Source organism: Periplaneta americana, chromosome 14 (genome assembly GCF_040183065.1).
Source record: "Periplaneta americana isolate PAMFEO1 chromosome 14, P.americana_PAMFEO1_priV1, whole genome shotgun sequence".
NCBI lineage: Eukaryota > Metazoa > Arthropoda > Insecta > Blattodea > Blattidae > Periplaneta > Periplaneta americana.
The window spans coordinates 109080414-109095513 of NC_091130.1; the positions used below are offsets into that span (position 1 = coordinate 109080414).

General features: G+C 33.8%; 1 protein-coding gene across 1 annotated transcript in view; it reads left to right on the top strand.

The window, feature by feature from the left end:
- Positions 1 to 15100, top strand: part of LOC138713647 (dynein beta chain, ciliary-like) — a 206356-nt gene that overhangs the window by 90455 nt on the left and 100801 nt on the right. The window contains exons 26-30 of the mRNA XM_069845903.1: positions 3774 to 3998; positions 6562 to 6788; positions 9521 to 9662; positions 11299 to 11532; positions 13547 to 13725. Coding sequence (XP_069702004.1) covers positions 3774 to 3998; positions 6562 to 6788; positions 9521 to 9662; positions 11299 to 11532; positions 13547 to 13725 — 1007 coding nt within the window. The remainder of the gene's footprint in view (positions 1 to 3773; positions 3999 to 6561; positions 6789 to 9520; positions 9663 to 11298; positions 11533 to 13546; positions 13726 to 15100) is intronic.

The following is a 15100-nucleotide window of genomic DNA, read 5'->3' on the forward strand; positions in this document are numbered from 1 at the left end:
CTTATTTACTGTATTGAAGTGTATTTAAACCCGTGCATTTACTTTCATTCAATACATTCCATGCCGTAGGCTGACCATCACAGCTCTGCCACTCTTGTACCAGACTAGCCACCACTGATCTTTTCAATACTCGCCCACGCTGCTACCAGTAAAAGTGCTGGCAAATTTTAAATGATTCTTTCTGTATTTCTTTCCCTTTGATCTGATTTTATTGATTTAAGTAGAAAGTAGTGTTTCTTATTATGTGCTTTAATTTTCATTATTTCTTACTTGAGTGACTGTCATTTCCAAATATTTTACTTAATGTTATAATTCGATTACTTCATGTCTATACAGCATTCCACAGTTATATGTCGTTGTTATATAAGCATGTTAAATAGAGGCAAAATATAAATAAATAAACGGGAGGAAATGTGCATGCATGTCTTTCATCAAAGTGAATGTTCATCGTTTAAACTTTGTTATACATGTACTTTATATACACACAGAATTCCTTGATTTTTACTGTATACCTACCAGAAACTATACTCTTAGTCTGTGAAAATCTATTAAATATCTTTTAGTACACCAGGTGAATCAACTGATCCTACAGATTGTGAAATTATGCAACCCCGCCATTTTACAGATAGTTCTGTAAACACTATGCCACTGCATCAGCACTATTTCCACCAATCATGTCACTTTGTTCTTCTCCACCAGCACATTCTTCTAGCATAACGGTTATCACGCTGAGCCTTTACACCCGAGATCATGAATTGATATCCCTTCACCAGAAGATATTGTTGTTTATTCATGTCTACACATTTTTACATAATTTCCAGATTGAAAGCATTCACTTGCCCTCGAAGCTTAGGTCTACACTTGCCCTTCAGTAGGCGATCCTCACTTGTTCTTTGCCAACAACGATATTTTGTAATAGAGAGTTCTTGCCAAACATTATTTTTTATACAGGGAGTCTGGACAGAATATAATAAAAGCAAGTTATCTTTACCAACAGAGGTTTCCATAGAGGAGGAGGGTTTCTACTGATCACACTTATGCACAAATTGCGAACTATCTTCTGGTGATAGGAGCAGTGTGTAAAATGCCCCATACATAGCAATACTACAGAACATATGATGAATTATGTCATTATTTTATTAGCCATTCTCACCTTAGTACAAGGGAAATTTCTAGACTATTCAATATGTTGTTGTTGTTATCTAATGCCGGGCTTTGGCAACGAAGCCATTAGCGTTCTTGCTCTCCAATATTTCTCTGTGGTGGATCCATCAGGTAGAACTTCACAGGTTATGAGATAATCTTCAGTCATTTCTTCTTCTTTGTTGCATAGAGGGCAATTTGGATTTGTGTAAATTCCTATTTTATTCAAGTATATGGCCAAATAATCGTGTTCGGTAAGCAGTCTGAATTTTGCTACTGCAGATTTACGTGGGATTTCTGGAATAATTTCTGTTTTTTTTTAAATGTTCCATTTTTTATCTTTGGCTTTGGTACATAGTGCTTGGTTTTGCTTGATTTTATATTTATTTTTAATTAGTCTTTTGATGGATGTAAAAGGTAGGCTTGTATATGTATTCTGAATTAAATTGGATCCTTTATTGGCAGTTTCATTTCCAGCAATTCCGCAATGTGCAGGTATCCATTGCAATTGAATTCTTTTCTGTAGTTTTTGAAGTTGTTGGATCATCTTGTGACTATTCAATATCAGTCAGTCTTCAGGATGTAGAATATGGGAAAAGATTGCACTCTGACTATGTGCAACATCAGAGAGGTCTGAACAGGAGTGATGGGGTTTCCACTGTGTGCTGCTGACGCAATTGGCAGTGTAGAGTCGCTGTGATACAACCATACAAGTTTCCGAAACTATTTCAAAAAGTGTCTTACTTACCAACTTTATTCATGGAGGTGCTGAAACTGGCCGCTTCATTGTCCACACATTTTTGGCACCTCTTTATGAAATGTCCCATAACTCGTTGTAGGTCTGTCGTTTAATGCTGTTAGTTTCGTGATCATGAACGATATCAGGTTTCTCAGCACTTCAATAACGATTTTGTGAACACACATAACCATGGAGGTGAAATCATGCTTCGTATGAGAAGAATATTAAATGTGGGTCTTTCGTTCTGAATATTATTCAGCATCCACTCACAAAATGTGCGCGTAATTGTAAGATCACCATGTTGAAGATTATGTGTCTTAGTTATTTTATATGGCTGCAACTTTAATAATTTAGTAGCTTTTTGCACAGAGCCATAAGAAATTCGTACTGTTGTGAGAGGCGCCTAAGTGATTTTCTAGGAGACTGTTCCACTCTATGACCAATGTCATCTAATGTTTCTTCTGTGAGAGCCCTACGATATCTGTTTTGTTTCTTAGGCAGAACATTTCCTGGTTATTAGAGGAGGAAAATTCGCTCCGGCACTCAGTGGTTAGAGCGCTTGGTATGTAGAACCAAGGACCAGGGTTCGATCCCCGGCGCCGGAGCTAATTTTTCTCCTCTAATAACCATTGTTACCATAACAAACATATTCTGTAGAATCAAAAACTTAATCTTTATGTAGATTCTTCGCCCAACAATGCATATTACTGTGGAATCCAGGCCACCAAGTCACTCAATTGAGTGTGCTCCTTTTATAATGGCAGTTGACTTAATCTATGTCAACATGTAGGCCTATGTCGAACTTGGAGTCAGGCCACAAACAGAAAAATACTGGAGGAGAGGGATTCGATCCAGTGCTGTGGATTGAACTTCGGCATAGCTCAGCAGTTAGAGTGCTTGGTACATAGAACCAAGGACACGGGTTCGATCCCCTGCACCAGAGCGAATTTTTCTCCTCTGTTAACCATTGTTACCATAATAGATATATTATGTAGGATCAAAAAATTAATCTTTACGTGAATACTTCCTGTTGCCTGAAATTTATTATAAAGATTATGGATTGTTGTCTGTGACAGAATTTTTACACCCGGGAATCGTGTTTCAAACTGCCTTCGTACTTGGCTGGCAGACTGGGTTAACACATGTGAATCATAAATATATACACTTTGTTCAATTGGAAACATTTGATTAACCATTATACAGTTTACACTTATTCATACTTTCACTTTAAATTCACAAAAAAAAGCACTATAATATATTGTGTATATCTTCCTTGTCACTCGCAAGTCGCTTGAAGACTGATTTACTAACCTTGACACGACCCAAGAGGAACACGTTCGTCATCATTACGGAAACTTGTATGGTTGTATCACCGCGACTCTACACTGTCCGTTCCCTGCCACAAGTGGGTCAGCAGTGCACAGTAAAAAGTCGGTTGTTTCTGTCTAGACCTCATCTGATCTCTGTACATCAGTAGTTGCATTAAGTCGGATCATGGATAGTGATTGGCGCTCTTTAGTAGGCTCTACAACAAACATAACGAGATGTTTCCTTCTTGACTACTGTGCTGTTCACGAGCGGAATTCAATTCCACAAGACCGGCAATGTTAATCATCAAAATATACATTACTACAGCAATGTGAACTCTCACTGGATGTGATAGTCTGTATTCTAGGTCCAGTGGAGCTTTAGTATGTGAACTGGTACACCTAGTGATTGCCGTAGGACTGTACTTAATGACCACATATTCACTGAAAATTGCTATATCCACTTCATCGTAGGTTTGCCTAACTACCGATCTGCAGGATCACGAGACTCAACTAGTATGTATATGTATCAAAGGGAGTATTGAAGTATTTAATTAATCATTAGGCCTACTCTTCAATTATAGGTTGCTTTACAAAACTTGATGGGTTCGAAGTATATTGCCTACTTTCTGGATGAAGTATCAGACTGGCAAAAAAAACTTTCGAATGCAGATCAAGTTATTCAAGTGTGGTTTGAGGTCCAAAGAACATGGATGCATCTCGAGTCTATTTTCATTGGATCTGAAGATATACGCAAACAACTTCCAGAAGACTCCAAACGATTTGATCATATTGATAAACAGTTCAGGGTGAGTAAGCCACATCCCTTGTTCGACATTCTATAATACTCAAAGTAAGAAATGCAGGCTATGTACTTGTGAGATTGAGTAATAAGTTTTCACTCTTAATCCACTAGTGTTAACAATTTTGATTGTGACCATTTTGTTCATAATCTGTCTTTAATGGTAAATTACGTGAGAGATTCTAAAAAATACTGTATTTCAGCATTATGGACTTGTATCGGAGTAGACATTAAATTAATGAAAGAGAATAAACATACCTTTATAGAATAACTTCAAGATCAACAATAGCATTTTTATGCTTTGTCCATAACGGATCTATCTGAGTACACTATTCTTCTTTGTAAGATGATTTGAGCTGCAATTACTATATATATATATATATATATATATATATATATATATATATATATACACAGGGTGATTCCTAAATACCTGTAAAAACTTTGTGGGTGTAATGTAGAGGTAAAGCTAAAATTAAAATGTTCTATACAACTTTTCCCGCAAATCCTTACTTTCAGAGTTATGATGCAAAATGTCCTGTCTTGATAGGTATCAAAAACATGGACTAGTAAAGCCTTCGGATATGTAATGCTCGCCTACATAGCAACTGCATTAGATGTTTGTTATTCGTACACTCCTATACGTGCAGTTGATTTCGACCTAATAAGACTTCGTTTATTGTACGTAGGTATGTACTGATCTTAGAATTTTACAGATCCCATTCAACTCATTCCGAACTGTTTCATAACTATTTTGATGTCACTGCTGTAGTTATGCTACGTTCAGAATTTGAGTGGCATAAACGAGCGCCTTGAGACGATCCCAAAGGTAGCAGTCTGGTGATCTGGCTGGCCAAGCAACTGGTGTTGCACTATCTATCTTACCGCACACAACTGAAGCCTACTGAACTAACGACGAAATGAATGTATACCTATGGGACGTGGTGACTGTAGGAACTGGAACAGTGCCCTACAACTAAACATACCTAAGTACAGTAAACAAAGTTCTATCAGGTCGGAATCAACTGTAGTGAGGTGTACGAATAAGAAACATCTACCGCAATCACTATGTATGCAAACGTGACACAGCCGAAGGCTTTACTGGCCCATGTTTTTTTATGCCTGGCAAGATATGGCACTATGCATCATAACTCTGAAAGTAAGGATTTGCGGGAAAAGTTGTATAGAACATTTTAGTTTTATTTTTACCTCTACAGGTCACCCACAAAGTTTTTACAGGTATTTATGAAACACTCTGTATATATCCATATTTTCTTGAAAGTGAATTAATTATTGAGTTTCAATTCACAAGACTATTCGGAGAGGTATAAAAGTATATATGAATTCGAAGAGAAGCAGTCCAAAGAGTGTGAATCTCTATTTGAGATAATAGATGATTTATATGACAAAAAGGCAGTCTAAAAGATCGTTCTCGAATTTTAATTAATGGATAGAGTAGATGAGAACTAATTGACACTTGCAGTTCAGAAATCTTCACCTCACTGTCAAGCTCTTTTTTTTATTGTATATGAGAATGTCTGGTAAAAAGATTGTCTAATACCATGTAGGATGTTCTTTCAAAATATAATCTATATCTTCAGAAGATGAAAGTCAGTGAAAATAAAATGTTACAGCCTGTGGCACGTTTTAAAAGTTTAAATTATATTCTGCATAGTGTAATAACATCTTTTTCAGAAAATTTCTTGTAGGAATTTATTAAGCAAATAATAAGAAATTGTGTTTGTGTGTGTGTGTGTGTGTGTGTGCGCGCGCGTGCGTGCGTGTGTGTGTGTGCGCATGCGTTAACAAATTAAAAAATATATAGGTACTGGTATGTCAAGTTTGTATTTTTATAGGTAGGCCTAATTCGTTATCCTGTGAAACCAAATACTTGTGTATGCCATAGCATATAGTAAGATCTTACAGTGGGGATAAGTGAGCTCACTTGCTACAAGTAGAAGCATAGCAAGGGAGGGAAGCTCCTCAGTCCACTTCTTCCCCTGATGCACAGGTACGTTTCACAAGATACCGAATAGCCTATAATGTGTAAAAGTACCGCTACCACTAAAGGTTTCTTTTCTTAAATTGAACTGTTTCAGCATGATAGCTATAGAAAGGTGTATCATTTAATATGAGAATCAACTTTTTTTTCATGCAATCCATGTTTCTATAGGGTTCTTAATTATTCTTAATCTCATTTAGATGTATTATAATTTTATTCCATTTCTGAATTTTTTAATTGAATTTTATTAGGCATTAAAGTATACAATGTTATCCAAAAAGAATAAGTGAGAGGTGATCTGCAATAACGAGGTGTGTGTAAGAAGTGGGTGTTTGGCAGTTAGTAAAAGTACCATTGTTTTCATTAACATATAAATTCCTTTGCAAATGTGCGTTTTTTTAATTAGTATTATTGATAGTTTATATGTATAAGTTTCATGTATTATTCGTCAAAATCTTGTTATTGAATTTGTTATTTTGATACGTTAATGATGGCGACTATACCGAGGTAAGTGTACATATCTTGTTATGGCAGAGCACCCCTCAATTATTCCGTTTTATTGCATCAGGTGCTGCTAGAAGATATGGTGAAGACTTTAAATGTTGTAAAAGCCACGAACAAAGTTGGTCTTTATGAAAAATTGGAAGAGCTACAGAAAGAACTTACAGTATGTGAAAAGGCTCTGGCTGAGTATTTGGAGACGAAGAGATTGGCTTACCCACGTTTCTATTTCATCTCGTCAGCAGATTTACTTGATATCCTATCCAATGGCAATCAACCAGAGTTAGTTACCAGGTAGTAATGAGAACCTCACTAAATAATTTAATGTTTCTGCTTTATTCATGATAATTATATTGGTTTGGCAGTATAAATTCTTGTTAAGATTATTTTTCCATATATGATGTGATCAAATATGTTGTTGTATTCTAATGTCAGACACTTAACAATTAAGCTATTCGTCTTCTTGCTTTCCAGTATTATTCACAGATGGTTTCATTTTAAGGGTTGAACATTCAGTGATGTTCTTGATCCAGTTTACTGTTTAGTCTTCATAATGGGTATACGGGAGAATGAATTTATATTTATCTAAGTGCTTTGTCCTGTAGTTATGACCTGTGATCAGTTTGAAGACTTCTACTGCCGATTTCCTGGGCATGTCTGGTGTAATGATTGGATTATGTCATTTCTCTTCCTGTTTGTTCCCTTTGGAGCTCTGTGTTTTTGCATTTTTTTTTCTTTTATATTGTAATCTTATGGATTTTTTTAACTGCATAAAGGGCTTAATTTTATAGCAGGGTACGTAATTATTAGAGACGAGAATTTAATGCAAATGCATGTTTTTATAGGAATATTGGACATAGTTCAAACTTAATACTTATCCATTTCATTACTTTTCGTTTCCAAATATGTGAACTTTTCCCGTGCATATTTGCATGTTTTGGCCTTCTTGGGAATAAAAACATGCATAATGCATATTTTAGCAATTTTTAGCTTCATCATGCATATAATATACATCATATTCAATTTAAATGTATGTCTTAATGTTTTGAGTGGACACCACAGTTTCTCGATTTTTATGTCCTTTATTTTAGCTTCAGGAATCAGGAATGACGATGGAAAAAAAAAACTAAATAACAGAAAAATTAAATAAAATGTTAAGATTTTCACAATACGATGTTAGAGGACCTGTCCCTAGACGGAAGTTCACTTTTACAACACTTTACTGACGACTCTCTACAGACTGCATGTCATAAATGGATTTATTGCGTTGAATATTTTGAGAATAGTAGAGAGGAAATATAAAAGGTTCAAGGAACTGCAGACAAATAATTTAGGTCAAAAGCACCCTCTTTCAGGGAGGTTGTAAATACTCTTCCCTTCCTTTTCCAGTACCAGTAGCAATTTACCTTTTCCAGTACCAGTAGCAATTTACATTCTTCTAAAATTGGAATCATTCGCTAAACTGTCTTTGCAGTATGTGAACTTCGTAAGTGGTTAATGTGTTTGTTTATTCTGTTTGCGTGTGTTAATGTAGTTCTAATATGCCTCCAATTAAAGGTTCAAAAAGTGTTCTCTATGCACAATGGATTAAAGGAACAAAATATATATTAGATCATATGGGGATGTCGTATTCTGCTATTGTTGCAGTAAAGAGATAAGCACTGCTATTCTGTTTACGAATATTTTCTACAACAGTTGTTCTTTGTAAAATATTAAAATAAACTAGACAGGGTGAAACTCGAACTACGGATTCTTTTGTTTAGTGAATTAGGTTATTTGTGGTGAAAACTTGAATGAAGAATTTGACCTGACACTGTCACAGATATGTTCATTCAAGTTTGCACCCATAACTTCTTGCGGTGTAGAGAGGTCATTCTCTGCCTACAAAAACATATTGCCTGACAAGCGCAGGAACCTCACAAATGTTGTTAGGCGTTAACTGTGCAAAAAAAAAAAAAAAAATGAAATAAGAAATTTGGAACAAAAATGAAAGTGCATATTTTAATGTATTTTTCACTTGATCGTGCATGTTTCATAGTTTGATAGTGCGTGAATGCATGCATATTTTGGGATTTTATAGTGCATGAAATTCTCGTCTCTAGTAATTATTTTTGAAGGAGAGGAAAATTTCACCTCATCTTTAATAAAATTGAAGGTATAAGATACATTGAAAATTGAATTTATGAATTTGTAATTACTGTACTACTTATAATTCAGTATGTTTTTAACATTTTATGGTTTAGGCCTATTTGAATGCGGCGAATTTTCAAAATTGGCGTCATTTTTAAACAAGACAAGTTCGGAATATGTATGATAAGTCTTTCTTGTGTTAAATTTTAACGTATCTTGTTAACATGTTTCGACCTATTTTGGGTCATCTTCAGAACTATGACCCAAAAATAGGTCGAAACATGTTAACAAGGTACGTTAAAATTTAACACAAGAAAGACTTATCATACATATTCCGAAGTGATACAGTGTTAAAAGTTGTATAATCAAGATGTACAAGACAAGTATTGAGCCAATTATGAATGGGACCTTTCAGTTTGAGAAATGGCATATATTCACCAGCCCTTCAGCAGCAAAGGCTGGATGTGATCACCAAACCGGTTATATGAGTATTTAGATTCTGCATTGCAACTGAATATATTGATTGAGTTATGGTGCAGATTTTAGTTGTTTCACTCGTGTTTTTTAATATGAAGTATGCAACATTTCGAAACTACTTATTGGCTCTAACTTCGAATATACAATATTTGCAATTAATCCACACATAGAGATGGAACCAATAACTAATTCTGAAACGTAAGTTTTTAAACGAGAACTTAAAACACTTAAAAGCTCTCATGACTATGTGACATTTTCGATATTGTGTTAACTTAATATTGATATGTGTGATCTTACTAAGATTTTGTAAGGAATTTACATAATCCATATTGCTCCCATTTATTACCCAGAAATTCTAGTTGCATTACTTGTATCATGTACATTATGTATATTGATATGAAATGGTTTGTACATTTTAGACATCTCACCAAACTCTATGACTCCATTTCAAAACTCCAATTTGAGCAGTCAGGAGGAAAAAACACAAAGAATGCAAATGCTATGTGGGCCAAGGATGGAGAGTTTGTAAAATTTGATGGAATATGTGACTGTTCTGGCAAGGTTTGTGTTTAATGTGTATTTAGGCTCTATGAACAAAGAAATATTTTTATACTACTGTATTTCAAAAATATATTCTGTCAGAAAATAACATTTATGCTGCAATTTATTCCTTATGTAAAGCATCTTTATTACATTATCTCCTGTGAATGATAATGATAGTTAACAAAATAATGTTCGAAACACAAAAGTTTCTTGCACCAACTACACTTTACCAAAGAGAGTTGATGACACTCACTTCCTTTCATATGAAATTCACATGTATCAATTGCCCTTCTAATACAGTACATTTGTTGAAGAGAAATAAGCAGGAACTGTCACATTATTGATGAGTACGTGTTTGATTTGATGTTTGTTTAGAAAATTTCATACGCATTCATTGTAATGTGTCCAAAATTCCCCCTCCACCCTCCCCCTTCCGGCCACTCATTCATATGCTCACAATATAACAGCAGGTGGCTATGTAAAATTAGCAGTTTCGCTAAACTGGAAAATTAGCACGGTAGCTTTGAACCATACCGTTATGGTTACGACCAAATTTAACTAAATACACAATGTTGCCAACATAAGAACATGACTTTGGTCTGTGGTGTCGTTAGAAGGAGAAATTTGTTTCTTTTTCTCTCTACCTCCTTCGTTCTGAACATTACTGAGAAATAGCACCACTGTTACTCTCATCTATTTCAATGATTTTTCCCTGGACCACCAATTTGTTTGGACGACATTTCTACATAGAAGATTAAGACAGATCTTACAAGCGATCTCCAATTACAGTGTGGTCATCAAAAATTATGTGTCCATTTTATCTCGAACTAAAATCTCTCTTGCATTTTCTTTTGTTTCACCACAGCCGAATGGGTTTATCTTCTTCGGTATCGATGTTTCTAGTCGGTCATGGCCTTTATGACAGTTTTTGTTTCGTAATATTGATAAACAATAATATAATTAAAGTGGTGAATAATTTCATGGCCCCTAAAAGTTTTTTTTATTTTTCGTAAAAGGCTAGATATTTTCTCTAGGCCACAAATAAAACTGCAACGTGGTCATAATTACGTACTTAATGCTTTGGCGAACATTAACCGGAAATTTACTTTCCGTTATTTAAATGATATTCCATGAAACACACTTTTTTTGTCCCTGTATTTCGTTGTCATAACATACTTTAACATCTTACTACATATGCATTTTCTTTTAGCGCATTTAAAACATCGTCGTTGTACTGTATAAACCTTGCACTTGACTAATGGAGTGATTTCACCATTTTTCAGGATGCTTTTTCGAATGGTGTATAAATTGTTTGGAAGTTTTCTCCTCTGTATCCTACAGTTTGCAAGGATAATCTTCTACATTTTTAGAAAAAATGTAGAACTAAACTTAAAATATTCATTTCTGTATTAGTACTCTTAAAACACAATTCAGTTTTATATTTTAATAACACATTTTAAAACACCATTACATTAGAGACTGCATGTATTATAGTAGAATACAGTGGTATAATGGGATCTTGAAGTTATTAATAATATCCAACATATTTAATTTAGAAAAATAGAATGTTTCAATTCATGTTTAATAGTAAATAGATCCACATTTCTTCTTTACAATTTTTTTTACTACTTTGATATAATTGTATTTTTATTAGGTTGAAGTATGGTTGAATCGCTTGACTGACACAATGAGGCAAACAATGCGACATTACTTTGGCGAAGCAGTAGTTTCGTATGAAGATAATCCTCGTGAGAAGTGGATCTTTGATTATCCTGCTCAAGTGTCATTATGTGGGACACAGATTTGGTGGACTACTGAGGTTAATATTGCTTTCGCTCGATTAGATGAAGGTTATGAGAATGCTATGAAAGACTACAATAGAAAACAGGTAATAACATGCAGCTGCTTTAATTTAGAAACGCGCAGAAATATGAAGATTGTAAGCAATTGGAAAATTCTGTTCATATTTGTTTTCATTCAAGCTGATGATCAGCAACTACATGTAACCTATTATTACAATGTGATGTAGTGTACAGCGATTCCCAAAGTGTGGGTCGCGACCTCCATGATTTACAAAATAAATAAAAAAGTTTCTTATTAACATTTATTTTGTATTTAGAAACATAAACAATATTGGACATAAGAATAAAAAATGTTTCAGCAGTTATAAAGTAAAAAATATTAATGCGATTAATGTGCCTGTTTTTCAGAAAGCAGCTTCTCAAATCTGGACTCAGCATTTCATACACACACTGATATCATTTTAAAGTTCAAGGAAATTTCTCACTTTTGTTTTGATGGTGAACATAGACGAGAAACTCATTTTGCATAAATACAAGGTTGCAAATATTTAAAAATTTAAGAATTGCGTATTTTTGCAAGTTTGAGGTATTCTTCTATTCTTTTGATCCAAAATTGGTCTATGCTCTGCTAAAAACGTATAATATAAACATTCCATTTCCAGGTACATATTTAAATGAGATTTTCCGTCATAATTTCTGAAATTTCAACCAGTTGAACGCAGTAATTGTTTTGAGTTTCTTCCGGAATGTACTCAAAAAGTTGTTGATTAAAATTGTGTAAACTTGGTCGCATGTCTGCAAAAACACTGTATTTGCCTATCATATGTAGCAAAATTTTCCATGAGCTTTTTTAATACACTGGAATGAATCAAATATATTTTTGTCAAATGATATTGACCAGAAATCAAGTTTCATTTTAAACCTGTTAATTTTATCTCTGACTGTTATAATGTTAACATCTTGGCCTTGCAAACTATTATTCAAAACGCGTTCAGCCCGCTTCTATGAAAGGAATGGGCTAATAGTTTTATCCACCAGTCTACAGTATGGACTGAGCTTGTTTTCAAGTGATATACACAGTAACACAAACTTTTAGACAAGGATTAACGTTGTTTTGAAAAAAAAAGACGCTTAAAATATGATAGAAATTTAAAAAAAAAATATATATATATATATAATATATGTATAAATAATAAAAATGGCCACCTGGACTGAGTGAATTTTGGGATCACATTCTTCAATTAGAAAATAGGTTTGCATATATTCAGATTTCTCGTCTTGTACGTACAAGTATATTAAATGTTCTGTTCTTAACTGTAAAACTCTTTTCAACATGTTACCCCAAGAAAGCCATCTTCCATTTGATAAAGATATTTTTGTATAACGAACCCTTACCTTCACAAATTTTGCTGAAAATACAAGTTTGTAATGCCCTTTCTTTGATGGAATTTACCACTTTTTATTGAACTGTTACCACAGCGCCACAGTGATAATGGTTTGAAGTACTAGAAATGATGTTTACCTAATATTTCATGTAATTGTTGCACCATATTATATAATTCAATTTGGTCATACTTTGGGTGGTATCCACCGATTTTGAGTAAAATTATCATTATTTTAGATTTTACAAGGCTTTATATTTTTCGAATGGGGTTTAGTACTGGTACAGAAGGTACAAAAGAAAGTCTCGCCCAAAAGTGGATCTCGCCTTCAAAAGTTTGGGAACCATTGATCTAGTATATGATAACAGTAAATGTGGTGTGTTGGTTACTCCACATGTATTTAAAAAATAACAGTGTTAGTCGTACGTAAAGAAGTTTTCAGTTCTTAGAAACAAATACAGTCTCTTCAAACGACTTCATTTCTATATTAATCAAACAGTAAGAACATTAAATGTACTGGTAATAAAACCTTCAATTTTAGAGGAAGTGACATTGTATCTTTTTTCATAAATTGTTTTCAATAAAATCTCAGAAACTTCTCATTTATTGTCTTATATTAATAAATAGTAATATATGGGCCTAATCTATAGCATACATTTTAATAATTTTATATTCTCATTGGTGGACATTGTAACTGATTAAAGTAAACCTATTACAGATCACCCAATTGAACACTCTCATCTCTCTTCTTCTGGGAGATTTGACACAAGAAGAAAGGCAGAAGATCATGACCATTTGTACTATTGATGTACACTCGCGAGATGTTGTGGCAAAGTTGATTACGGCAAAAGTGGACAATGCTTCAGCTTTTCAGTGGCAGTCGCAATTAAGACACAGGTATTATTTCACAATGTTGTGAATTTGTGGCTACTTTCTTCATTGTTTTGCTTGATTTAAGTTACGGTGTCATGCACCGATATGATTCTAAATTTGTGCAGAGTAAACATAATACATTGCTAAACTTATGTAATTCGAATGATCACATAAGTTCAATAAGTTTCCGGAATAACAGTCGAAATCAGATAGGCCTATGTTTAAAATTCCACTGGGCACAGTATATTTCTACAGTCTTATATTTCTATTTTATTAGTAATAATAATAATAATAATAATAATAATAATAATAATAATAATAATAATATTTATTTGTCAGAAACCAGTGTACAAGGCCTGGATATGACATCGTCAGGTTCGATAATACACACACACGCACACATACACTCACACATGCACAAACAAACTTAGCACAAATAAATATAGACAAGTAAACAAATAATTATAAGCAAATAAACATACATAGTCAAATAAACAAACACTGAGAAATAAACAAAACAAACACTGTGAGATAAACAGAGTATGCTGTAGGTTAACACATTTATATAAGGACAAAAGGTATAATTAAAATACAAAGAGACAAATTAAAATATAAAGAAAGGGTTACATTTCTAAAATACAATATTTACATCACACTCCATGAATTCATTCACTGAATAGAAAGGTCTGTTGAGCAACCATCTATGTATGCAGGACTTAAATCTATTTATTGGTAACTTCCTCGCCTCCAATAGTAACTTATTAAATATATTTATGCCATTAAAAAAGCAGGTATTTGAGCTCACACTCAATCTGCACCTTGTGTAATCTAATTTATCTTTATTTCTAGTGTTGAAGGAATGTATATCTGATCTAGTCTGATAAAGATCTATGTTGGATCTAAGGAATATCAAGGCTCTGTAAACGAATAGATTGTAAACTGACATTACCTTTAACTCTAGAAATAGTGGTCTACATGATTCCTTGGTATTTTTATTGAATATTACCCTCAGTGCTCTTTTTTGTAGTAATAAGATGCTATTGACTCCTGTTGCACTTCCCCATATGTGAATTCCATAGTTAACGTGAGATTCAAACAGTGCATAATATACCTGTCTGAGAGTTTCTGTTGAAACCAATGGCCTTAACTTCCTAAAAACAAAAATTACCCTCTACAATTCAGTACATATACTTTCAATGTGTTTGTGCCATCCTAATTTTGGATCCAAATAAAAACCTAACAGTTTAACATAAGATATTTCATTATCTAGTGTGTTGGGGAGGCCTAAGATTAGTTTCTGGGTTTTTTCTTCATTAAGCATTAACTTGTTTGAGTGAAACCATTGCTTAGCTATGTTAAGATTAGGTTAGTTAGTTTGATGCATACGTTCTTAGAGTTT